The sequence below is a fragment of the Chaetura pelagica genome, unplaced genomic scaffold, assembly GCF_000747805.2.
Source record: "Chaetura pelagica isolate M959 unplaced genomic scaffold, ChaPel_1.0 scaffold230, whole genome shotgun sequence".
Lineage (NCBI taxonomy): Eukaryota > Metazoa > Chordata > Aves > Apodiformes > Apodidae > Chaetura > Chaetura pelagica.
The window spans coordinates 445315-469139 of record NW_009951955.1 but is presented as its reverse complement, the minus strand read 5'-3'; the positions used below and the strand labels follow the sequence as shown (position 1 = coordinate 469139).

Sequence of the window (23825 nt, the reverse complement as noted above, 5' to 3'; positions counted from 1 at the left end):
ACCACAGCCAGAAGCTCAGGAAAACACCCACAGGCAGGGCTAGCCCATGTGGAATTCCTGCAGAGTGTGCTACTGAAGTCCAACAACTTGCAGATGTGAGGCAGACACCGTGTCTGTGTGTCTAACAACTCCCCTTGCTTTTCTCATGAGTTTTTTCCTCCTGTCTCTTGAGCCCATCTAAACTCCAAGCATTTACAGCATCCTTGGCAAAGGTTCTCCACAGCTTAACTGTGGGAAGAGATAACTTCTTGTTGTCCATCCTGAGCCTGTTTCCTTCGATGGTCCATAGTTCTTGTCTGGAAAGAGTCTCCAGGTGGACATTGAGCACCTTCTCTGACCTGCTCCTGGCTCCACCCTTGGGCCCTGCTGCAAAACTGACCCATAGTTATTACATTGTCTGGTTTCTTTGCTACCTCATTAACATTGTCGGGAAAGCTTGGCTTAACAACACGGGCAAGTTTAAAATGAAAAAGCTCAGAATATGGAATTACTGCTTTTTTAAACCAGCACACCAGAAGAAAACATGATGCACTAGTTCTGCAGGAAAAGATAAGGTCCAGTTTCAGAGGCTTTAATCCATTTCTGCAGCTTAACTCCTTGGTTTGTGAAAATAGTCCTTTCCTTGTGCTGAGAGCTTCAGCTGGCCCAGGGATTGGTGCAGTCAGTTGTGTAGGAGAGCACAAAACTCCCCAAACCTCCAGGGCTGCAACTCCCTGAGCTCCGTGCTCAGCACCAGCCCCCTGGGCTCCACGCAGGGACATGTTGGGGTGGGAAATCCCATCAAGTGGAAGCTCTGAAGCCTCTTGCAGCCTCATCCTTGTGGCTGACAAAGCTGGACGAGCCTTTCAGAAATAACCTTTTGAACTTGGCAGCAGGAAGGCTTTGCCTCTGGGCAGCATCTTGGGGCTGCGGGCCGGGCTCACTCGTGGCTCCCCAGGCTCCCCAGGCTGGGTTTTGCCCTGTCTCTCTGGAGATGTGGTGCCACTTGTGAATGAGAGCAGAGAGAAACCCACCCTGTTCCCTTCTGTTGGCTGAATGGTGACAAGAATGCCTGTTTTCTTACCCTCATTGAAGTGCATAAGCTGTGTGGAAGCTGCAGTGTCCGCCTGCAAATTGTGGGACATATCTCCAGTCAGTTCCTGTGCTGTTTGTTTTCTGCCCCTCAGGGCTGAGCCGGTGCTCTCACGAATTCAGGAAAACCGGAGAAGGGTGATTCTTCCCTCCATAGACAACATCAAGCAGGACACCTTTGAGGTGCAGCGGTACGAGAACTCTGCGCACGGGTACAGCTGGGAGCTGTGGTGCATGTACATCAGCCCCCCCAAGGACTGGTGGGATGCTGGAGACCCCTCACTGCCCATCAGGTACGTGGCAGAGCCTGGGAAATCCTTGCTGGCAGTGGGGCAGGATGCAGGGAGATCCAGTGAGGAAGCCAGGTCAGGGGTCTGGGATGGAGGATCTTAGCATGGGCCAGCTCAGAGAGGCTGTAGCAAACCAGGAGGGGTTGTGCTGGTGTGAAGGGATTTGTGAAGGGGTGTTATTTGGTAACAACAGGCAAAAGCAGTGGGGAGGTGTGTAGATTTGTACAGTCATGTTTAACTGCAGATGACAAAGTCGCTTTACCTTAATTACAGCATTGAGTTTCTGCACATCAGAAGGAATGAGGTGATTATTCCAGTGTAATGACCTGAGTGTGAATTTATGCAACACAGCACTGGTTTTCTGGAATAAAAAGTCCATCTCCTCTCAGGGCAGCCTTTGTAAACATGTTGTGACACTTCAGCTGACAGGGTCAGCAGCTCTGAAATGTTGCCCCAGCCCCTCCAGGCTTTGGATTTGGGACAAGCCTGTTTGGGCAAAGCAAAACAGGAGGGGAGGAAGCAGCCCAGTGTGGGTGGGAGAGAGACTGGGGCTGCTTTGGGGGAGGGTCTGTGAGTGTTCCTTGGTGGATGTCAGAAGTGATGCTATGATCAGGAGTGTTTTTCTGGCCAGGTGATAGGAGCTGTTGTTCCTAACTAGGTGGACAGGCTTGTCCTCAGGCTTATCACAGATGTGAACGTGCAAATCCACCCCTGATCTGAGTCTGAACCAAAATATCTGTGCTTTGGTCAGTGATACAATCCCTGGAAGCTGAAGTTAGGTCTGTTCTCATTTACACTGAGACCTGTTGTATTCCTTTGGGCTTCCTTGTTCCAGACAGCATATTCAGCCATCACTGGAGGAATAGTCAGTTTATTCTGGACAGGAATCAAGTCTTTGAGGAATAAACAGTTCTTTACTGAAGTGCAAGCTGCTTGACTTGTTAAAGGAGGGGCTGCATGGCTGGGGTGTGCAGAAGGCAAAGCTGAGGAATGCAAAAGCCTTTGCAAGTGAGGTGTGAGGTCTGGTGCTGCCAATCCCTGCAGCAGGGTGACTCCAGTACCCAAACTGGTGCCCCTGGAGGATCGTAAACATGGATTGGTTTGTGCCAGTCGATGGTTGGACTTAATCTTAGAGGCCTTTTCCAACCTTAATGATTCTATGATTCTATGACTGTCTCTGTTGGAATAAGCCTTTCTCAGCCAGTAGCTGTGTAAGCCAAGAAAACGTTGTAGGGAAGAACAGGCTCTTTTCTTAGACTTGAACTGCTGCAGCTGGGAGAGACAGTGAGGCTTTGGGCATGTGGGATGTCCCCTGTGCCTGTGGTGGCACCCCAGGAGCTTGCTGTGGTTCAAAACCTGCCAGGAACAGTGCAGTGAGGAAGCTGGACCCCAAAAATAGGACATTGAAATATTTGAAATGGTCTTCTGTGATATTGTCCTGCAAGAGCTTCATTTTAATTTCAGTTTCAGTGTGCTTTTGGGAGGGGCTAAGGAGGGCAAGCTGTGCCAGAGGTGGATGGGAGGGACAGGTTTCTTTGTGGGGGTTGGTATTTGATGGCGGGGAAGTGAGAGAGGGAAGAAGAGTGAGGGATTGAGGAGGAGAGATATGAAGAACCAAGGGTTGGAAGGCTGTGAAGAGGCAGAGAGGGGAGGGCAGCACCCATTGCAAGGGAGATATCAGGGTTTTAGGATGTAGCTTTGCTCCAGGCTCCTCAGGGATGAACCATTGTACAAAGCTGGCCACCAAAGCCAGGAGTGCAAATGGGATCATATGGAGGTTGGACACTTACTTCTCCAGGTCTACCAACACTCTTTTTCCTTGGTTCAGTGCTGAGAGGGTGCACACTTCTGATCTGCTGCTGTAGAAATGGAGAGTTTAGCCATCAGAGGGGTCTTCTTTTGGGCACTCTCTTACTAAGTTGTTCTGGTGGATGCTGCTAAAAAGTGGCCAGGCTGTTGAGCACCCTAGTTCTGTGTTGAAGGAGATTGCAAGCAGTGACTGCTTAGGAGAAGCTGGGAGGTACAAGAGGTTTACCAGCCTGTCCTGGATTCCTGCAACCTTTCTGCACCAGCTGCATCCCCTTGCAGAGACACAACCCTGGAGTGTGGGTGGTGTCCCATGAGCCCCACAGCATCTGCATCCCTGGGATGCTGAGGGTCTGCCCAGCTCCTGGGAGCTGCTGAGTTGAACCACCAGTGATTTAGAGATCAGAGGAGGTTTACAGAGACTGGCAGCAGCAAGGGTGCCAAGGGTGGATGCCAAGGAGCAGGGGTGGAAAAGCACTGCCTCCAGAGTGTGTCCTGGGAAAGGGCTGCTGTAAGAAACTCAGTCACCTCCCAGCCATGTTAAATAATTAAACAACTTACTAAAATAACATTGTTAACATGCACTGGGGGAGAGATTGTGAGAAAGATAAATGGGTAGTGTCCACAACAAAAAGCTAATGAGAAATACTGTCTCATTGCATTATGTTGTGTAACCACATACAGACCAAAAATAAATGGCTACAGTTATTTTTTTGTCATTTAATGGTATGAAAACTCTGCACTTTATGGCAGTATTTACACGAAAGGGATACTAGTGCACTGCTCCATGTAATTATGCATGGGATTAGAGGAAGCTCTGAAATTACACTGTACAGAGGTACATTAGTTTTTTAGAGACTTTTTAAAGATAAAAGAATGGGAGTGAAGTAAAGCAGCTTATTCCTTCTTTTGGTTTTGCTCTCTGGGGAGCCCCAGGAGTGGTTCCCCAGCTGGTGAGGGGTGCTGCTGGGTGCTACTGGTGAGCTATGGTGCCTCAGCCCCTGCAAATCCTCAGCAGCAGGGCCTGGAGACAGACAGCTGTGTGAGTATGTTTGGAGGCAATTTGCTCTCATGGATAATTCACAAGATATAATTACCCATGCAAAGGGAGCTGATGGCATGAAACCCATCTAAAATATGGCCCAGTCTCAAACTGGCTCCAGGCTCCTGCTTTCTCCTGTAATTTCCCTTCCAATAAATAGTCTCTCTTCATGCCTAGGAGGGAGGCCAGTGCAATACCTGAATCCTGTAACACATGTTTTCTTTATTGCCATTAACATAAAAAATTCTGATACACAGAGATACCTTCAGTCTGATTGGCCCTCAGCTGTGCATGCATTTCACAGCCAGACTTCCCTTGCCAGGCTGGCAGGCTTCCTCCAGCTGCCTCTGCCCAGGAGATAAAGTTGTGATACCAATGTAATGTATCATGTCTGAATTAGTGCTCACAGAAGAGGCAAACAGGAAGTGACATTTTGAAATGGTCATCATGTGGGTCCTGATCCTCATCAGCGTGAGATCTTGCACATGTATTTTGTTTTCTTAGTTCAGATGGTGCTCATGTGTGTACCCATGAAAACATGGTTGCATACACATCTGGAGATGCTTTGCTCCAGGAGTTGTAACCTGGATTTATCCAGATCTTTGTTAATAAGGATATAGAGAGATCAGAGTTTATTGAGAATCCAGGAAATCTGTTCATCAACCAAAAATGGTGGAAAGCTGATAGTTTCCACGTCCAGTTGGAAGTCCAGAATGGAAGTGCTGTGAAGCTGCAGACTGGTGACCTGATCTGCACATGGGGCATCCCAGGGTGGGATCCACCTTCTCATCGTCTCCAGGAATGAGTCATTTCCCACCTGGCAGAACATGAGGTTTTCCTGGGCTTCCTGGGGTCTGGAGCTTGTCCACTTCTGCAGCTCTGGTGGCTGCAAAACTCAAGCCCAGCAGTTTCTTCTGCCTGGCTTGTATCATGCTGCATCAGGTTGTGTCCAAAAACAGCAGCTTTGGAGAAATTGCTGATACCTGGAAGATCTACCTGAACGTGCTGATGGTGCTTTGGTTGCAAGACTCATGATTTCTATTTACATGTGTGAGGTATTGGTGGCAGCAGGGCTCTGATTCAGGAAAGCAATTAAATGCAGTCTTGCATCTGTGTCTCTTCAAGAAGCCAAGCAAGCAGGCAGTGCATGTGAAGAAGCTGTGAGGGTGAGGGACACTCACCTGAGCATGGAAATTGGGGTCATTGTGCTTTTCTGCTGGCAGTGGTTCCTGTAACCCACCAGAGAGAAAAGAAACTTAGATTTTTGCTGCTTGGTTGGAGAATCCATTGCCAGTGCTATGACCCCACAGGTCCCCACCAATAGATTATTTAGAATAGAAAGCATTTCCTGACTTTCTCTTCATGTTTTCCACACTTGGCTGGGCAGATCAGTTGAGTCTAAGCAGCAAAAGCAGTCCTGAATTGCTCCATGAGTTAGCAATTGTCATGTGCTGGAGCTGAAGAAGTCATCAGTGACTCCAGAGCTGACAAAGAAGCCTCTTCCCAAGCAGGGTGCCAGCTGGGAGCCAGTTAGCAGGCTAAGCTGCACTTGGATGGGGCTTCTTATGTGGTATTTAATCTTTACTGGTGTTAGAAGACAAAAACTCATTTAATTAGTATTAAGATCACTGCAAGGAAAAAATCAGTGTTGAGAGTTATGGACTGTGGAAGAATAGAAAGGCTGTTAGGTTTAGGTTTTCTAAATATGAAAATAATTTGAATTGACCTACCCAATTACCTGTTATCTCAGCCTCACAAATGCTAATGGATTTGCTTGTGTAATGGACTTATGAAAGAGCAAACTCTCATCTTGCTGGCGTAAATGATGCAGAGGTCCAGATGGAAAACCTGTGGGATTTTAGGTTATTGAATATGACACGTGAGTGGAGAGAAGGTGTCTGATTCTTCTGCTTGACAAAATGCTTGGGGTGTTTAATAGAAACTGTTCTCACAGTCCTGGAGTGTAGATGGTGCTGAGGTCTGCCACTTTGGTTGTTGTGCATTTCACTGCCAGCAAGACTACAGGGATTTGTGGGGATATTTTTAGTTTTTATATTCTCATATATAAAAATATATAGTCATACTACTATGTGTGTGTGTGTATATATTTAATTCCAGTAACCACTAACTTGTTTTTCCTTAGTGCTTCCAGCAGCCATCACCCTGGGCTGACTTTGAAAAGCACAAAAACTTGGCCTTTTCCTTATTTTAATGTGTTTATTCCTCTTGCAGTCTAACCACTGGGTCTTCATCCATGCACCTGTTACAGTCTGAAAGTTCTGTCCCCACAGGACATGCACAGACCTTGACACAGCTGCAGGAGTGAGACAGTTCTCAGAAATAACCTCTGAGGCCAGTGGGTCTTCATGTCTAGGACAAGTTGTTCCTGTAGCACATCCCCAACCTTGCAGGGATGAGTGTGTTGTGGCAGCCCATCAGAACCTCAGCAGATGGCTTTAGACAGCCTTGCTCAGATATTTTCACCAGCAGTTGAGTGCTCAGTGTGGCAGACCTATCAGAAGGCCTCCAGCAACTGGGAGGTGTTGGGGACTGAACGTGGGTGACGTGAGGAAAGGGCAGAATTTCTAGGACTGTTTCTTGGGTTTCTGTTAGTTTGTTTAGAAAAATCCGAAACTCCCTAGAAAACCATTCCTGTAAAGTGATGCAGGCTTTTAAAACTAGTGCTTCCTGACTTTCATGAGCACCTACAAACTGCAGGGCAATTCCCATTTCTGTATGCAGACAGCTGGAAGATGTTCTCGCTCTCCTGACGTGGCTGTGGCTGCTTTGCACGTCAGGGGGAAGGTTGATTTCCATAGGAGCCAGACATGGGGTGATCATGGCAACGTGGCATTTGGAAACCTCACCTGGTGTGTCTGAGGGAGGTACTTGTGTGCAGGTGTTTGCTTAGAGGGATTGGATGTGTGTGAATGTCACAACAGCAGAATGCTCACAGGGCTCTTTGGCTTCATATAAAATGCAGATCAAACACAAAGATAAAATAATGGTGCTGGTGATCCAGCCAAGTCTCTAATGCCCCCTTTTCTTAAGCAGCTCAGAGAAAGCAAAGCTCTCTGTTGACCACCCACATTCTTTCTCTTCCTTGAAGTGTGATGCTCCTCCAAACCCCACCCTGGCTGCAGTTGGATGTCCACGTGGGCATCCTGCTGCCAGGTTTAGAGCAAAAATCCCTGTGGCTTCAGAGGACATTGGACCAGACCTTAGACCAGCATGGGAACAGTATGGATGTTCTTCCACAGGCAAGGTTTTGTTAGTGCTCCTGCAAGTAGCCTTCTACAAGCACCATCTCATGTGAACATCTGAATAAATCACAGCCCTTAGTGTGGTTGCTGGAGACTTGTGCCTCCACGTATGAGACTCTTAAACTTGGGGTCTGGTCCCTCCTGGCTGCCATGGCCCAGAATGGAGGTCTCTGAAAACTTGAAAAGAAGCTAACAGAAGAAGGAATTGAGGGACTTTTTTTCATCAGAGTTTAATTTGGGATAGTCTTGTTTGGGCTTAGATTCTGGGAGAGGGAATGTTTAGGTCAGAGCCACAACCTCAAGAAACTTTGTCATCCAGCTCTGGATCAAACTGCAAACCATCAAGTGCTTGACTAGCTTCAAAATACCTTGACAAGAACCTTTTCAGTTTTCTCAGGTTGGGTTTTCCCTTTAGCTGTGAGGATTTTAATGTTGATTTGAAGCCACAGAGAAAAAACAAACAAACCAAATATTGAATTGCCTTCCCTGATGACTGTTTTTTCAAGATGCTGGGGAGAGGTGAAGCCCCAGCTCACTGCACAAAGTGACATTTGCTCACTGACTAATTTTAAGCTCTTCAACTTCACAGAGTTTCCCTGTGGTGTGAGAAACTTTATCTTGCTGGTGTCCTGCCTTTTTATGAGGATTTCTTCATCTGGTCATTTTTACTCTTAGGTAATGTAGTGCAAAGCATAACCAGGAGGGTGTCTGATCATTTGTAATAGTGTCAGGTTTTACAAGATGAACAGATTTTGTCATTGCCTGAAAGACCATAAAGCCTCTGCTAAGGGTGCACCTGAGATTCAAGCATGTGTAGCTGGTTAGCAGCAGCCCAGGAGGACCTGGTTTCAGATCTTGTGATTTTTTTTGCAAGCCTGTCCTTGGGATTACAAATATTGGCTGCATCCAGAAGCTGGGGTTGATCCCAACCTCACTGAAGCATGGCAAGGTGCCCACCAAACACCAGGGCTGGGGAGAGGACCCCATGAGCCCTTTGAGTTTCCTGTAAACTAGAGAAGAGCTTCAGGAGCAAAGATGGATGTTTCTGCCTCTTTTGAGCAGCAGGGCTGATGTCATCACAGACACCAGCGTGTCATGGTGCAGACATGAGGGGGGACTCATGCTTGGCTGGTTTGGCCAAGTAACCTTCAAGAAGCAACATTTGGGCACTTTTTAGGTAGATCATTTTGGAGTGTGGAGTGTGACTTGAGTGCAGCTCCCAGAGAAGGCTGTGTTTGTCCTGGGGTGGAGGAGACCTTGAGTCCTGAGCCTTCAGGCCATCTTGGTGCATTTTGAACCCCTCTTGCAGCCAAGAACCCTTCACAGCCTTGAGTGGGTTTCCTGGAAACCTCCACTCTTTGCCAGCCTGAAGGTGTGATTGCAGGTGACACTTCTTTGAGCACCAAAATCAGCAGGGCTGCTTCTTGAGGAGCCTGTAAAACTGGGCAAGGGACAATGAGCCTGTGGGCTTGTCCCTCCCAGAGGTGGAAAGGGAGCAAATTCTCCTTCCTGAAGGGAGTCATTGGTATAAAAGGGTGATGTGTCTATTTCTAAAGAGCAAGAAGTTGGCCACATGGGAAGCATTTGCCTTTTTAGTTTTAAATGTTTGCACAAGAGAAGTGTTTTGATCAATAATAATAATACTAAAAAGTTTGCTTTTGCTTTGGAAACTGAAAGAAAATAAATACTTGCACTGACAGAACTTTTAATCTGAGCCCAAGTCACAAGATCAGCCTTTATTGATGTCAATGTTGCTTTAGAAAAGGGAAGAGTAAACAGGATTTGGCCTTTAATTGGTGGGGGGTTTTGATTTTTCAGAGGCATCAAAGAGACAGAAAAGATGGATATTGAGTTATTTAACAATTGCTAGTAAAATTAAGCTTCAGTCAGCCTGTTTCCACCAAAATTATCTTATGAATAAAAAGAAAACAGTCTGGGGCAAGACCAATATACAGAGCTCATACCCTGCTGACTGGATTGTTTCCAAGTAGCCCATGAAGTGGTTTTGCAAGTCAAAGCCAAATGGAGCCTTTTCTGTGGTCTGTTCACACTTCCCCGAGGAGAAAGCTGCCCTTGATGGATTATACAAACCTCTTTTCTCTCCAAATCCAAAACAGAGGGGGGAAAAAGGACTTGAGGAATTTGAAGCTTTGAATGTCTTTTTCTTTGGCAGATGGCATTTAAGTGACTTGTTGGCCCAAACCAATCTATTCTCATTAAGAAGCCACTATTTAATGATTTGAGAGGTGATGTTCAAAACAAAGAAGTGATAATGGAGTTGATTGCTCTCAGTGACAAAATACAACAGCCCTCCATCAAACAGACTTAAGAGTGTTTGAGAGCAAGTGCTGAAGGCTACGATTTTCTTTCATGTGCACTTTAATTCACTGTCCTTTTCCATCGGTGGCTCCTAAAGAGGCATAGTTTAAATTAAAGGAAAAGTAGATCCTTATTATCATACCCATTGGTTGAAGGCATAAGTGATTGATGCCTGGGAGCTCCCTCTTGCTTGGGAGGTTTGTACAAACTGTCCCACCCCCTCCTTGCCTGGAGCACTGACTTGTTGCTCTCTGTGGGGACAATCTGAATGAAATAATCTCAAAGTCAAATCTCTAAATGTGCTTGTAAAACTCATGGGTGTGAGTAGCAGGGCTTGCACATGGTGTGGTTGTCATGGGGATTGTCTATCACCCCCAGCTTGGCAGGTGGGACAAGGGCTGCAGCCACCAGTGCCCCATCTCCCTGCCTGCCAACCCCAACTCTTCATTCTGGGGTTCTGCTGCAAACGTGAGGATTTGGAAATTTGCACGTGGCAAAAAGCTGGAGCAGGGCAGTTGTGTGAGTTCCTCGTGGCTTTGCTCTCTCACTTGTTTGGGTCACTGCTGGGCCTGTCTCTGGGAGTAGTTTTGTTTGAAAACTCAGCTCTTGGAGTACTTTAATATCCTGGCATTTCAGTCGTTTTTCTTAGGGCTTCTCAAAGACATTGGAGGTGACGTTGCCACTTAGGCTGTGTGGTGGCTTTGTGCTGTGCAGTGGGGCAGGATCAAGACCGTAAAGCTCCCTCCCCAGGACAGCAGACCCCTGGTAGCTGGGCAGGTACATGTGGGTCCAGGCCAGCAGACAGAGGTGGACCAGAAGCTCCAGCAAGGAATGTCATGGGATTTTGAGGACCTCGGTGACATGGAAGGACATTTGAGAATAAGGGGAGGGGATCAGGTGGCAGAGAATAGCTGTAGGTAGGGTGTGATGTGGTGGGGATGTGGCAGGTGCCCGGGCTGCTGCTCCCTCCAGCAGGTCCCTGCTCACTCTGCAAACAGGGCTTTCCCATGGGGTTTGTTCTACACTCAGTTCTTGCTTGGCTCAAGCTGTGACTCTGAGAGCTCTGTCAGTTGGGTGCAGATTTGGTCTCCAGCAGGCCTGGCTGCTCTCCAGGGTGGGCTTTGCACACACATCCCACAGATGGGAGAATCGCTGCTGAACACTGAGCTTGGAGAGAGAGGGCACATCTCCAGGGCATGGCCCCACAGCCCCTCCTTGGTCACAGGAGCTGAGGCCTCAGAGGAGCTGAAACTAAGCCTCACAGGCTGGAATTAAGAAGAGTGCTCCAGGCTGTTGGGTTCCTGCTGGCAAGGTACTCCAGGGTGGTGATCCCCCACCCCCCTACTTGAGGATGCACCCACCCTTTCTCACCTCCCAGTCTTTGGAGAAGAAGAACTGTCTGTAGGGAGGGTTTGTCTGCCCTGGGGGAGCAGCCCTGGACCTGCCCTGCACCCCTCCCCTCCCTTCTGTAGCCCTGTCCTTCCATTTCAAGGCATCTGCACTGGTATAGGGGCAGTGAAGGGTTTCCTCACCATTTCTGAGTTAAAAAAGGGCATCTGTTTTTCTGTTAGCTGTCAAGGTTTGCTAAAGGTGTTTCACCTTCCTCTGAGTGGGTTTCAGGCTCTAGGTGTGTTTAATCTACACTGTGTTTTGTTTTCTCATGTTGTAGAGCTGTCTGGTCAACAAATGTGGTTTCCACTAGAATCTTTCTGCTGAAAGACAATGTGGCTGTAAGGAGGGAAAAGCACACGATCTGCAGGATTGTTTCCTGATGGGGAACTGAGCCCTGACTGTGGGATGCTCAAAAAATAAAGTGGGAAGTGGAAGGAGCAGAGAGATCCCAGATCCTTCTGGAACAGATACAAGGAGATGGGGAAGCAGATGGCTGGCTTGCTGCTAGCCACAGTGGGCTGTTCCAACTGATTTTGGGATGGGGACTTGCAGTTATTGCCAAGGAAAAAGCACTTGGGCAATCACAAAGACAAGTCTGATACAGGATTAATGGTTTCACTGGGCTGTGGCACCTGGCTGGTGGCCTCTTCACATGAGCAGCCATCAGCAGGGGCTCCTCATGCTGCCTGCAGTAAAATACCTATGGTCAAGATTTCTAGGGAGGTCTTGATGTGAACCAAGGAGCCTTGCAGACCTGTTAGTTACCAGGGCTGTACAATAGTGGCACGTTTTCCATTTTAGCAAGGAGTAGCCTTGCAGAGAGACAATGTGGTATGACAGCTTTTTTTTTTCCCCAGTGAGCAGTCCTTCTCCTGCTGATTTATGCCCAGCTTAGTGAAGGGATTCCTGCATGCCTAGTAAAATGGGTTCATTTTGAACTGTGAGGGAGCATTTCCTTTTTATACAGTAGTTTCTTTTTGTGGTTTTGTGAAATAGACTTGAATATAGAAATAAATAATCAGAGCATTACTAGATTAAAAATAAAACCAGACAATGCCACCAAGCCAAGGTTAAAGTTGGATCAGAAGATCAGGTCATAGTTTCATCAGTCTTTCCTCCCACTCTTGGCTTAATTTGGTAGTTAAATGAACTTAATAACCATTCCAGAGCTGTGTGCACCCAGCTGCTTTGAAGAGCAGTCTCCTGGTCCTCGTGTTCTTATTTTGGGTCACACACATCATTGCACTAATGTGCTGTAGCTGGACTCTGAGATGCCACAATTTATTTGGATGCAAAAGAATTGCTCTTGCTTGGAGCAGGGATTAACATCAAGTTTACCTATCTCCTCTGTAAAGAAAAAGAAGTGTTTTCAGTCCACGGGCAGGGTTTTGTTTGGTTTTATTTGCTTTCATCCCTGTCCCTTGGCTCAGTTTTGAGGAGGCTTGAGTTGACAACATGATGAGGAGGAACAACTCCCTCCAGTAACGGGCTCCTTGGCACGTAGCAGTCAGAAGGGACAAGCTGGCAATGGTATGTAGGTGCCTGATGATTTCCTGATGCTCTAGGGAATTTGTAAAAATCTGTCCAGAGCATGTTCCTCACAATTAGTCTAACCCAAGAGACCTCAGCTGGTGTTTTTAACAGCACTGCATTTCAGAAGCATTTTATCCCTCTCAAAGGCTCATCTTTAATTACTCTGCACCTCCATTCCCATTGGTTAAAGGAATGTGAGGATATTTTCTTCCTGCTTTTCCTCATTCTTTTACTGGAAGTGCAACGTGGCAGAATCCTGGAGCATGTTCATAACTTGAAGAGCTAAGCCAGGAATGTTTCAATGGTGCTGCATGTGGTACATGGCAAAGTGCTTTGCTAAATCCTGGGCACTGTCTCTGATGGCTTCTGTGCAGGTCTTTTTGCTGTTTGTTTGCTGTAATCTCACTCAGTTGTCTAGATGCCACTGCTTAAACAAATGAGATTATAATTAGCATAGCAACATCAGAGGAATTTGATTTTCCATCTGTGATGTGGATGATGATAATTAAACATGCATGACCTCCTAGAATCACAGAATGGTTAAGGTTGGAAGGGACTTTAAAGATCCTCAGGTTCCAACCTCTTCATTTCCAACTATTCAGCTGTTCCTAAAACTTTTTAGCAGAACTGAGATCAAACATGTACAGATGCTTCCCTAGTGTGTGTCCAGGGAGGCATATTCCACAGGCACCGTGGCCAACAGGGCGCATAAATTAGTTTTATAACACATTTTAATTTCCTATGCATGGATGAACACCATGCTGGAGCAGTTTGTTTTAAAGCAAAAGGTTTAATAAAGGCAAACTGCAGAGATGAAACGGAGAGTTAAAGTGGGAAGTCCAGGTTTGGTGCCCCAGAAGGGAGTTGTTGTTGCCCTTACCCTCTACCTGAGCTCCTCTGGAGATCAGGTTTGGGCTAAACTCCTTCTTTTTGCCAGGTTTCAAAAATAACATTTCAGTGGGGCTGTTGTGGTTGCAGCCAGACTTGCCTAAGGCTTTTGGCTTTTTGAGAGCTGGATGAAACCTCCTAACTGTGGCAGCAAGATGCAGCCTGGCTCAGGTCAGAACAGTGACCTGCAAAATGGGAAACCAAATCTTGTGAAGTCCCAGGTTCAGCCTTTTGGGATGTGCTTCCAAAGCCTTTGGCTAGAGCTCTTCTGTTCAGTCTAGTTTATCAGACATGAGATAGGGTTGGAAGCAAAACACAGTAACCCTGTGGTGAGGATGCACAGGGTGTGTTCTGTGAATCCTGCTGCTGCTTTCCCTTTTTGATGTCCTGGTTGAGTAGCCTGAACATCAAGATAGTAAATGTGTTTGCTCTGGAATAGTGTTGTCCTTTGGTCATAATTTCCCCCTCCCCAGGAAAACAAACTCCCATTGCTTCCAGTGCAGAACAAAAATGCTGGGATCTTTCTTTTTCCTTCTCTTTTGAAAGAGTTTTGTTTCTTGACTACCCCAAATAATTGATAATATGGGGCATGGGGCAGTATGTGTGTGGGTTGTGGGAGGTGGCTGCTTAAAATCTGGATGTGCTCCATGGTGCTGTTGGGGTTTGGCACTAGGCTGTGTTTGTGATGGGGACATTTAGGATTCAGAATCTCAGATTGCTCAGCTCTGATACACAGTGTCCTGTTTAGGTTGGTAATAGTCCTAACCATGTGTGGTCTCACTTCAGCACGTATGATGTGTGACAAAGCAGTCTTGTGGCTTTTGTTTTAATACATCAGTTTAAACTCAGGGCTTTTCCAAATGGATTTTTTGGTCTGCCATTGGCATCTTCTGTGACCATGGAGAACTGTTTCTGAGGAAAGATGCAAGATGCATCCCTGATAGCATCAAAGAAATGAAGTATCTTAGACTAGCAAACCCTGGTTTTCTTTCATGTTCATCTCACCCTGACTTTGTCTCATTTAGGCTTCATTTCTGTGAAATGGGGCAGTTATAACTAAGTGTATTTTCTGTTCTCTTTATAGACTTGGCTAAAAATGCAGAAACTACTATCCACAGGTATCAAATAAAAGGAGTTACTGGGGGTGCAGAAATCACCACCCACTGAGTTCAGATGAAGGCAGCAGCAAATGTTAAACCACTCTCTCAAACAATCCTGCTGTCTTTCCATGTGCCAGCCCCCCTCTGTTTTCTTCTTCCATTTGGCCACAAAACTGCACATAAGGCAGCTCTTTCCAGTGGCTTTCCAATGGAGAAGAATACTTACAGGTTTCCTTTAGGAGATTTCTACCCAGTGGTTTTCAACACACACCGTGTGAGTTGTTGATGTAGATGCCTTGGGCTCCAACCCAGCCCTGGACAAGCAGCAGGGCTGCTCAGCACCCAAGAGATGTGCTTCACTGGAGCTGCCTACTCTCTGCTGACCTAAAGCACAGGTTTAGTGGGGAAAGGATAACGAGGAGCCAAGAAGGTATTTTACCTTGGTAAAGGTGTTCTACCTGCTCCTCAGTGATGCACGTGGAAGGATTTACCCACAGAGCAGCTGCCACCCCCTGGGCATGGGGCACTGGTCTCTGCATGGGGTGGCCATGGCCCTAGGGCAGTGCCCGTGGGGTCAGCACGTCTTCCACCCTGATTTTGGACTGACAACAGGAGAAAAAGCTGCCTTTGGTTACGTCCATCCACTTCCCTGTTGCCCCATGTTACCCTCAGGGTAGTAGGTAAATACCCCCCCACTGGTTTGGGCTGGGTTGCTGCCATCGTGTGTGACCTGCCAAGCGTCTCTTTTTGGTGGCCTTTGGGACAGAAAAGACCAGAGTTGACTCAGTGAGAGAAGGTTTCCAGTAGTAGTGGTTAGGAGGGGGGGGGGGAAACATGTTTTAACTTGTAAGCTGAATAAATATTGCTGCAGGAGTTGCAGAAAGGAGCAGGCCTGCTTCTTGTCACACTGTTTTGTTCTTGGAAGAGGAAGTTAAATGTGTAGTGGGTATTTGAAGTGGGTATTGGCAAAAAAAGAATGAATTTCATTGGAGTTGAGGGCTACGTTGGGCTGGATGTAGCAGCTTGATCAAAGGAACAGGTTTAATATCATAACCTTGTGCTCCTCATTAGAACAAATCTTGGAAAGTTCTCTCTTCTGCTTCTTAATTGTGCTATCAAGACCAGTACCAAAAAGGCAGGCTGCAAGTGACTGCTGCTGCCCAAGATGCTATTATAATTAGAGTAGTCCCTGAACCTCATCCAAACTTACAATGTAGTATCAATTCAGGTTAAATTGGGAAACTGAGCAGAAAATTGCTGTCTGGTGTTTTGAGTGGTTTTTGCATCTTAACATTATCTGATATTGGATCATTATGTACTGATGCAAAATGCCAACAACTAAATGGCACAACACTGCAAGTAATGACACTGGGACATGAGAGAAGGAAATAGGGAGAGAAATTTAATTTCTTATGCAGTTTGGTGAAGTAAAGGCAACTCAGGTACACACTCATTCACGTTAAATATAATGATCTGTGTCTGCAACCCAACTCTGCCGGGAATGCACATCTCTAAGTTGAAGAGAGTAGGGGGAGAGTTGCCATGGAAATACAACCAATGTCATAGTTGCAGCACGTTGCAAATGGCTCATGTGTCATGGCTCATTTTCCAGAAGAAGCGGAGAAGATCGGGAATTAAGTAAAAACACCTTTAAGTGTTTGCAGCAAGACACGTCAGGGACTGTGCAGGGACGACTTCATAGGCAAATGTTGCGAGTCCTGAGTGCTTGGTTGGGAGGTGGAAGCTGAAGGGACATCCAGAACAGCTTGCAGCTTCCATGTGCTGCCTGATCCAGACTCCTGCCTCCTCCCAGTCCTCTCTGGGAGGCACAGGAGAACCTCACCCTTGGGAAACCTGCACAGGTTATCAAGGCTTCCCTCAATCTGGGCACCCTTGGCAGCCCAGGTTCTTTCCACTTGCTTTCCTCTCCTCACTCTGTTGCTGCCTTTCAGCCTGCAAAGGAAACCTCAGGTGTCTGCAGCAGGTTTGTGTAACAAAAGAGTTTCTTGCAGTGGCAAAAATGTGCCAGTTCCTTTCCCAGTTACTTGCAGTGTATCAAATGGTCCAGAGTTATTGTTTGATCTAATCCCTTAATTGAGAATTAAATTGCTCACTGTTGTGTGAACTAACACGTCGCTTACTTTAAAATTGGATGAAGCACTCAAGGGTATTTTTCTTATTTTTCTGATTTTTGGGGAAATCATTTCTTTGCCATGCAAAAATAAATGAGGCTGCTAGACAAACAGCTTGGGTCTTTATAGTCTCTCTTCAAGTAATTATGGTGTAATTCAGGCTTCTGAAATAAGAAGCGAACAATAAATAAGTGATTAACCTGTCTTGATAGTAGTGAAATTTCGATGTATTTTAATGCAGCCCCATTTGCCATGGTGGGTAAATAGGAGCAAATGGATATTTGAAGATGCAGTGTAAGAATGACCAAGAAATTGGAGGATTTGATGCTAGAATCTGAGAGTTCAGCAGCTCAGGACTCACCTGGCTCCCTGTGTTTGGGTCAGTTCTCTCTGTTTTGGGTATCAGAGTTTCTCTGTGTACAGGTGTAACAGCCCTGCTTTGGCTGGGCTTCATGAGGGTTTGCAAAGTGGTTTTTGGGGCATGCACAGAAGTTGCACGAGCTGGAAATTACCTGAAGATCAGTCTGTTTTGCAAAGGAATTTCTGAATGTAGAGAAACGAAAGCGCTGCCCAGCTCTTCCCTTTGGCGTGGAAGGCAGCAGTGCTGATGTCTGCAAATGGTGCTGGACCTCAGGCACGGGCTAAAATGATCTGTTTTATTGAAATGTGAGTCAATTCTCAGCTGTGTGAGGCCCCGTGTCATAGCACAGCTTCCAGGTGGTGTCTGCACAAACTGCTGTTGAGTTGAAGTCTGCAGAGCCTGTGGGTGCCCCTTGGCCTGGGGCTACAGACCACGGGTGCTCCTGTTACTGAAGTGGGAGTGAGGCAGAAGTAAATGCAGGGAGAAAAACACAGCTCTTCTACTCCAAGCAACTTGTCTACATCAGCACCTTGAGGTGAAAAGTGAGGAAAAATGCAGTGTAGAGCCCTGGTTCCTCTGCTGTAGGGACAATACTCTGGGTTTTGTCAGCTGAGACCACCTGCCTTCCTGCCGAGTCCCAGCAGGGTGGGAGCAGCGGGCAGATATCCCAGAGCTGAAATTCCCAGTCTAGTTTATTTTCTAGAGCAAAGTGTTGCTCCTTAAAATGGTAATTTCTCTTTTCTTGCTGATATATTACCTTGAACAGAAAAAAAAAAAAAAAAAAGGCTGCAGAAGAAAATTGAGTAGAGTTTCTCCTGAATTCAAAAACACTGTAGTGATAAATATGGTTCTGAATAAACCTCCTTGTAGTCACAAATCAATTAATCTTTTTTTTTTTTTTTTTTTTTTTTAATCCCCTGGGGGCTCCTTCCTAAGGATTTACTTTTTCATTGAGCTTTTTCTCAGGAGTGCAGGATACCTAATTCTTCACCTGGATAAATAACTACTGGCATTTTTATTCTAAAGCAAACCAGCATTATCTTTCTTGCTGTGTACAAGGAAATGGAAAATAACCTGTATTTTTTTTTTCCACTTATTAATTTATTTTCCCCTGAGCAACCTCTTGTGATTCATGGCTTAGAATACAAAAGAGTTCAGGGCTTGGCTCTGAGCATCCATGCACTTGGCCCCTGAAGACAAGGGGTAGCACTGGTCTGCTTGAGCCCCTTGGCTGATGGAGCACCAGGGATTTATACAGCAAGGGCTGTCCCACTAGTGTGGCTGGGGTGGTGAGCAGAGAGAAGCCTTTTTTCTTCTGCTTGGAGCCAGCTGCAGGCTCTGCAGGGAGCTCAGCAGAGGTGTGTGGGCTCCAGAGCCACAGGGTGGGTGCTGGGGTGTGAGCTGAGCTCAGGGCAGGGACAGAGCAGACACACGTGTCGCTGCCACAAACTGGAGGGACACCTTGTGTGGTGGAAGTTCTTCCCTCAGCCTTCTGCTTCTCCTTAGGCGAGTTAAAAATGGAGACTAAAAGACAACCAGGCATGCACAGGCAGAGTGGGATTTTCTGTGTGAACCTCCTGCACTGCTGGGTGATACCTGAAGCTGCAGCACATCCTCACACAGGTCATTGTGCTGCTCTTATGCAGGGGGAGGATCTGGACTAAGTCCAAATGGTGACTTGCTAACTGTGCAGGTTTGGATTTCTGCTGGAGGAGGTGTGTGCTCATGCTGAGGAGCTGGGAAGTAGGGCAGAGCTTGCCTTGAAATGAATCAGAAAATGAAGTTACCTGAAGTGAGTTGCTGAGTGTATCCTGACCTTGTGGCCTGTGTCAGCCAGCTGCACTGTCCAGTACAAGAAAACCTCTGGTGTTGCCCCAGTGCAGATTCTCCTTGTTATGGTTGGGACTCTGGCAGATCTACCTTTGTTCCCTGCAAAACACAGGGGAGAAATAATGTGTAGTGTTGAGCTACAGGCTAAACTTTAAACATAAATTCCAAAGAGCTTCTACATGACCAGCTTAATGCTGAAGGTGAACATGTATTACTGAACAGCTTATTAGTTGCTTCTGCAGAATGAGTTTCTCAGCTCTTTCTTTTCCAGTGACTTAATATTTGGGAGGTGGCTTCAACAAGGCGTTGAACATTTTTATCACGTGTCCCACAGCCTAGAAATTGAATGGCCATTTCCCACCCAGGTGATGGAGGGGAAGGATGCAGCCAAGGCAAGTCAGCATAACAGTCTCTGGGAGTGCTGAGAGGCTGTATTGATGATGTGTGTAGAGAATTGTATTCTGAATTAGGACATCATCTGCATTTGGACACTGTGGTTGCCTTACAGAAACACTTCTGAGAGGATAGGGCACAGGAGCAAGAAGCTGGATTGCAGAGCTCCCACAAGCTCTTTCATCCCTTATAGATGTGAAATGTTTGAGTTCAGAAATCCCAAGGAATAGAGATATTTAAAATCTCTGAAGAGCTCTTCTGCTCTGAAAGAATGTCTCTCATTAACATCCAGCATCAAGGGTGCTCCCTGAAAAGAGAAATCTGCCCTGTGACCCATTCAATCCTCAGCTTGTGTCCTGCAGTTGATGAAGGAGATTTTTTTTTTGCCTGGTTTTGGGTGGGAGAAAAAAAAAAGGCAAGGGAATACTGACCTGAGGATTTCCACCACAGGCTCTGGGTTTGACCAGCAGATGGTAAAACCTGTTTGCTGCCTGTTAGATGTGGCAGGGAACAAGCTGGAACTGGAAGAAGACAAAGGGGCTGGCTGGGCTACCTCTTCTGTCTCAAAGAAGTAGCATCCTGCTAAAAGCTGTCTGAGTCATACAAGCTAAAATTAATTTGTAACCATGTGAAACTGTCTTAAAATGACAAAGCTGAACAACTGCAAAGGTTAGCTACATCTAACAGCCAGAGTCAGCCAGGAGCAGATGGTTCATAAAAGCATCATGTTGGCTGAATAAACGCTCACAGTTGAATTTACTGGTGGGAACTGCAGGCCTTTCTCATCAGCTTGACCAGCTGAATCTCACTGTGGTCAACAAGATCCATCTCCTCCTCCTCCTTTCTTGTTTTGCCCTGGCAGGAAGAAGGGGGTGTTCAGCATTAACTCCCCTGTGTGATCCAGGCCCAGGTTGTTCCCTCCCTGATACAATGATGGGTATTTTTTTTTTCTCAGTATCACAGCCTTTCCCATAGAGATCCCCAGCAAGATAAAGCATTTAACAGGCATGCACCAAACGCATCACAGAAGCAAAGGCCTTGCTGCCAGGGAAGGGTGTTTGCAGGTGCAGTGAAATGTAGGAAGTGTGAGATAGCTCACCCAAGGCTGGAAGGACAGGAGCAGAGCCACAGACCTGTACCCTGAGGGCAAAACACTCATTCACATCCCCTCTCAACACATTTATTTCCTGTACCTGCCTCCTTTAAGCTCAGCTCTTTTGTAAGGAGGTGTGTGCTCCCTGACTTGCACAATATGAAGCAGAAAGCAAATGATCTTGCTGAGAGGTGCATTCTATTATCTGCCACCCCATGGAAAACCTGCCAGGCTGTGATGCATCTCCCCAGTACATCCGAGCCCACCACCTGGAATGTCCTAAGAGTGATGTGGGTCCTGGAGAGTCCAAAAATGCCTCAGCATCACCAGTAAGTGGGCTGACCCCTGCTGCTGGTGTGAGTAAGCCCCCCAGCTGATGGTCTGGCATCATCTTGCTCCGTGTGGCAGGGTCTGACAGCAGCAGGGTGATGGATTCAGAACCGTCGAGCCCGTGCTGCGTTTATAATTCATGAGGCTCATTTGTGACAGTTTGAAGGACATCTCTGTCACTCTGGAGCCAGATCCCTGGGGCTGTCGTGTCATGAGCCAGCTCCAGGGAGCCTGTACGTGGCTTTGCAGAGCTGAACTCCTCCAGTGCTGCTAAAAAAGGAGCTGTAGATGTAATGAATGGGGCAGTTTTCTTGTCTGGTAACAATAATCTGGAAAACACGTGTAAAGAGGTAGTAGGTCAAGGGAGGTTCTCCTCCCCCTCTGTTCTGCCTTGGTGAGGCCACATCTGGAATGTTGTGTCCAGTTCTGGGCCCCTCAGTTCCAGAAGGACAGGGAACTGCTGGGAAGAGCCCAGGGCAGAGGCACAGAGATGCTGGAGGGAGGGGAACATCTCCCTGCTGAGGAAAGGCTGAGGGAGCTGGGGCTGTTGGGCTTGGAGAAGAGGAGACTGAGGGGCCACCTCATCCATGGGCACAAATCTGTTCAGGGCAGTGTCAGGAGGACAGAGCCAGGCTTTGTGCAGTGATGTCCAGTGACAGGACAAGGGGCAGTGGGTGCAAACTGGAGCACAGGAGGTTCCATGGGAATCTCAGGAAGAACTTGTTTGCTATGAGAGTGCCAGAGCCCTGGGCCAGGCTGCCCAGAGAGGCTGTGGAGTCTCCTTCTCTGGAGACATTCCAACCCCCCTGGACATGTTCCTGTGTGATGTGCTCTGGGTGCCCCTGCTCTGGCAGGGGGGTTGGGCTGAGGGAGCTTTCCAGGTCTCTTCCAACCCCTGGGATTCTGGGATTCTGTGATGCTGGTGCAAGGCATCCCAGGAGGGTGATGTGTCACATCTTTTCCCATGAGGCAGCCAGGGAGTCCAACTGTGGAACAGAGAGATTTTAAGAAATTGTGGCAGAGTGTAGTGAGTTGGTACTGATTTAATCCAAATCCAAGGCTGCTGGGACAGCCACAAGTGCAGCACAGCTTTGGAAGGAGGGAGAACACCACCCCTGTCTTCCAAAAACCAGTCTTGTTTTGGGAAGGCTCTGGAATAAATACCTACTTATCACCAGCAGGATTGTGGTGGATACACCTCTTATGGCTTGGAAGTCAGGGGTTTGGAGTTCATCTCAGCACACCTAGGACCAGTTCGTTGAGCACAGATTTAAGAGTAGATTTGGAAGGGTTTAGGCTGATGGGGTGAGCATGGACGGTCCCATAGTGTGGGGTATCTCTGTGGCCCTAAGGACATGGGGGGCCTGGGTGGCCTCACTGTCACTGTTGGGAACTCTTGAACATGTGGAGGTCTTGATGCCGGGCTGCAGAGCTGGTCAGGGTGGCTGCTGAGTGTGTTGTATCAGGGCCCAGCCCCAAATACACAAACAGCAAGGAAGAAATCTGAAAATCCAGGTTGCTACTGGGATCTCTGAAGGTATTTTGGTGAAAAAGCTTCCTGCTGCACTGCTGAGGATCAGCAGTTGAGCAGCTGAGTAACTTCATGGTGCTCACACCTCACTGGTGATGTTGAGCCTCTTCTGCAGTTTTAGGGAAGCTAATGGGATTGCAGCACCATTTCCCTCATTCCTCATAACAGTAGGAGAAAAGAAGGGATCTGCCCCAAGTCAGTGAGATTCAGGCTTGTAGGCATCCAGGTCACCTTTGAAAACTGGAGTTGGGTTCAGAAGACCTCTAAGCACTGTTGAGAAGTTTGCCTCAGTGAATCAGTTGAAGTCTTAGGATGCAGATACTTTTCATTGTGAACTAAAACTTTGTGGAGTATTGTAAATTTTCATTCACTGTTAATGAAAACAACATCTCTAGAGAGTTACCTTCTCTGTAGGCAGCTACTCCAGGCCCTAAACTTTAAGCCATTTCCCTTGGTTTTCTTACCAAAATCAATCATGTTCTCATCCAACATCAGTCTTTCCTGAGTGCTGCTGAATATTCAGTCTCCAAAGCAAGAGAAGAGGAAATAAGTGAGTCAGTGAAGTTGAAATGTGTCTTGACAAGAACAAGGAGAGCTAAACTCTGAGGTGCTGATGGACAAGAGCATCCTCAGCACCCAGGAGATTTCAGCTCTATGGATCTGCATCAGGAAGGTTGCTGCGGACCAGCACCTTGCAGGATTTGTCCCTTTATGCAGTTATAAGGATAAGACAAATGCTGGCATATTTATCTCCTTTCTGAGATTGCATCAGAAAAAGAAGGGATGAGTTCTGAATGATTCACCATATGTTTCCCATTAGGGTGTCAGGCTTCGTGCTCTCTCCCTTGCTGCTGGGGACAAGGGAGTGATGGAGCCAGGGTGTATCTCAGACCTGGCTGCTGTAATCTCCCCCCCTTTGCTCAGCAACTTGGAAACACTAATATTTAATGCAGTGTCTTCCCTTCCTTCTGCTGCTGCTCCCCCTGGACTCTTCCACCCACTTGTGCAGTCAGCATGTTCTGCTCCCCCTCACATATGGTGCACATAGTTTCCCATGTCTTCAAAAACAAACCTAGGAAATATGTAATGCTCAAAAAAAACATGACAGTGAAATTAGAAACATCAGAATATGAAGGGTACTGAAAGGGAAGGGGATTCTACCCAGGAAATAAAGAAATCTGGCTGTAACATGTCCTGGTGCACTGGGAGCTCCCTGTGGTAACTTGAACATCCAGCTCTGGGAGAGGGAGTGAGAAAGCCTGGCTGCAGTGTCTGGGCAAGTGCCTTCCAAGTAGGGGAGACTATTAGCAGGTGGGAGTCCCTGAAGCCTTCTCCTCCCCAGGCTGGGCCAGCCCTGTTCCCACTGCCTCTCCTGACCATCCTGGGGACTTCTGCTGAACACATTTCCCCCTCTGCTGGGCCGTTGGCTTTCCTTTGAGAACCCACACCAC

General features: G+C 47.1%; 1 protein-coding gene across 1 annotated transcript in view; it reads left to right on the top strand.

Moving 5' to 3' along the window:
- Positions 1 to 23825, top strand: part of WBSCR17 (Williams-Beuren syndrome chromosome region 17) — a 158967-nt gene that overhangs the window by 34359 nt on the left and 100783 nt on the right. Inside the window, exon 4 of the mRNA XM_009999143.1 lies at positions 1167 to 1364. Coding sequence (XP_009997445.1) covers positions 1167 to 1364 — 198 coding nt within the window. The remainder of the gene's footprint in view (positions 1 to 1166; positions 1365 to 23825) is intronic.